General features: G+C 55.5%; 1 protein-coding gene across 1 annotated transcript; it reads right to left on the bottom strand.

Moving 5' to 3' along the window:
* Positions 1 to 606: 606 nt before the first annotated feature.
* On the bottom strand, positions 607 to 2,173 carry LOC124663469 (cysteine protease 1-like). The gene is made up of 2 exons (XM_047201168.1): positions 848 to 2,173; positions 607 to 708 (listed from the first exon to the last, which is right to left on the bottom strand). The coding sequence occupies exons 1-2, from the start codon at positions 2,171 to 2,173 to the stop codon at positions 607 to 609; spliced, it is 1,428 nt and encodes a 475-aa protein (XP_047057124.1).
* Positions 2,174 to 2,702: the final 529 nt, after the last annotated feature.

Genomic DNA, 2,702 nt, shown 5'->3' with positions numbered 1-2,702 from the left:
TCTGAGTCAACGCGTAACTTATGCGTGTGCCCATACACCAACCTCGAAACTCAACCTCGTCATTTTTTGTATCTTACCTTAGAACTCACCCTATGCATTGTATCTTATCTTTCCGTTGGGCATGTTTTGTTGTTGCCCCAGCATTTTCTTTTTGGTTCGTGAACTCTTGTATGGTTGTTGCTTTATTTATAATGCGGGGCGAAAGACTATTTTAAGAAGGCACGGGTAAAAATATCAAGCACCACCACAACATGAGGAATAAACCGTCCACTCAGTAATCTTTACAACCGTCTACATACTCTTGAGAGAGCACCAGCAGACAACAGTACTCTTTTTTAGAGAGCGCAAGCAGTATTCTTTACAGTTTCCCAGACACTGAAATTTCAGTTTAACAAGTGAATAAATAAAACTGTACAAAATAACGTTCCATATGTACATCCATACTAGTGACAAAGAATATGAATCGGAGGAAGTAGAAACAAAGAGAGCGCAAAAAGAAAAAAGATGTATATACAAGGAGCGCTTGGGTACAAGGTCTCCTATAGTACTAGAAGGAATAACTAAGAAAAAAAATGAGACGTGGTAGAGCCTAGACTATATATCCAACTAGGAGAAGATCGAGTCGATGAGGTCTGTAAGCGGCGTCGCCATCCTTCGCTTGGCCGGAGTACGGATGAGTGCCTCCACGGTGTAGGGGCTGTTCTTGCTCTGTCAAACAAAACAAAGAACATCGATAAGTACATACAGTATTAGCAACAAATCAACAAATCTGTCCACGCAAATTTTATCCAAGAAATCAGACTAAGAACATAATCGACGAGTCATAGCTTGGGTAAGTTGATAGTACCTTGGAGCAAGTGCGATTCTCTTGGTTGCAGACGGGGTATTCCGATGGGCAGCAGGTGGCGCCGTCCTTGCAGCAGGTGGCGCCCTTGGCAGGGCAGCACCCCCACACGAAGCACGTCTTCCTGACGCCGTAGGTGCAGCAGCAGGTGCTCCCCGCCGGGCACTTGTTGTGGCGATCGCAGGTCACCGGCTTCGTCGGCTCCGGCGGGTTCGGCTTGGGTGTCGGGTTGGGCCCGGTCTTGACGGGGTAGGAGGCCATCATGGCGATGCCGCACTTGCCGGTGCGCGCGGTGACGTTGCGCTCCATGCGGATGTAGCCACCCTCGCCCCAGTTGGGCCCCCACGAGTTGCGCACGGTCCAGTAGTCCTTGCCGTCGTCCGTCGTGCCGTATCCCACCGCCACCACGCCGTGGTCGAGCTCCGTGCCGCACCTGCCGGAGAACACCCCGGACTCGTACAGCTGGAACTCGGGCCCGCCGGCCTCGATGCCCACGCTCACGGGCTGGTGCGCCACCGCCTTCTTCAGCGACAACTCGTCGTTCTCGGGCACGCTCTCGAAGCCGTCGATGGACACCACCGTGCGGCTCCTCTTGGCGAGGTCGCACCTGCCGTCCTTGGCCGTGTAAGGGTAATCCTCCTCCGTGTCGATGCCGCCGTTCCAGGCGATGAAGTCGAAGGCGTCCTCCATCATCCCGCCGTTGCACCCGCTGTTCTGCCCGTTCCTGGCGCACTCCACCAGCTCCTGCTCGGAAAGCGTGACCAGGTCCCCGGTGACGATCTTGTTGATGCCCTCCACGGCGCCGACCGCCGAGAACGCCCAGCAGCTGCCGCACTGGCCCTGGTTCTTGACGGGCGCGACGGCGCCCTTCTCCCTCCAGTCCACGTGCTCCGGCAGCGCCTCGACGCCGTCGTGGCGGTACCTCTCCCCGATGGCGTGGAGTCCGTGGCTCCTAGGGATGGCGCCGCCGAGGTAGGCGGTGCGGAACTCGGCGTTGGTGAGGTCGGCGAAGCGGTTCATCCCGAGGCGGAACCCGTGCGCTTCCGCGTTGGCGTTGTGGGCGTCGACGATCTTGAGGTTGCTCCAGAACGCGCGGAACCGGCGCTCGAACTCGCCGAGCGCGTTGTAGGAGCGGCGGTGGCGCGCGAGCCAGTGGTCGTACATGGCGCGCACCTCGGCCTCCGTCCGCTGCAGCCCGCGGACGCCGTGCGCCGAGTTGTACGAGATGATGGACATGTCGGGCGCCGCCGCGGCTGCTGCTGACGCGAAGAGGACGAAGGCCAGGAGGATCATGGCCAACGAGGCCGTGGCCTTGCCGCCGACTCCCATGGTCGCGCTTGCTTCAGATCGTGTCGAGAGTCGATTGATCGAAAGCTATGGATTTACGTCGAGTCGTGGTTTGGTTCGTGTTGTGTGTCTTGGGGAGGTTGGTGCGTGCCCCCGGCGATCTATATAGTAGGATTGGAGCGTGGAGTTGCAATGGGATTCTAGTTGGAGTAGTATGGAAGTACAGTAGTATATACTGTCCGGAACGGCACGTGCATGAACTGGTTTCTGTAAACTTTGGATGTACCGGATGACTGGCGTTTCAAACACCGCTGTTCGATTCGATTTCAATTCAAATCCTACCTCGATTCCAGACCCCAACATTCAAAACTTGGACGAAACGTAGCCGTACGGCCGTACGCGATGGCTAAGCTGTTCGAGTCACAGTCTGAATCGAACCACGATTCACGATAGGGGCAAAATAGCATGGCAATACGCATAGCAATCTGACTGATTTTCTTTGAGAATTCGGTCCAACTTTCCCGTCCTTGGATGTTGTGTGTTGATTATGCTCCTTCTTAATAGCATCTCT

Source organism: Lolium rigidum, chromosome 6 (assembly GCF_022539505.1).
Source record: "Lolium rigidum isolate FL_2022 chromosome 6, APGP_CSIRO_Lrig_0.1, whole genome shotgun sequence".
Lineage (NCBI taxonomy): Eukaryota > Viridiplantae > Streptophyta > Magnoliopsida > Poales > Poaceae > Lolium > Lolium rigidum.
Note: the sequence above shows the minus strand (reverse complement) of the source record. Positions and strands in the feature narration are given on the sequence as shown.

Coding starts and splice junctions, on each gene's coding strand:
- LOC124663469 (XM_047201168.1), bottom strand. CDS start 2,173: ATGGGAGTCGGCGGCAAGGCCACGGCCTCGTTGGCCATGATCCTCCTG. Junction 709..847: donor AGAATCGCACTTGCTCCAAG/GTACTATCAACT, acceptor TTTGTTTGACAG/AGCAAGAACAGCCCCTACAC.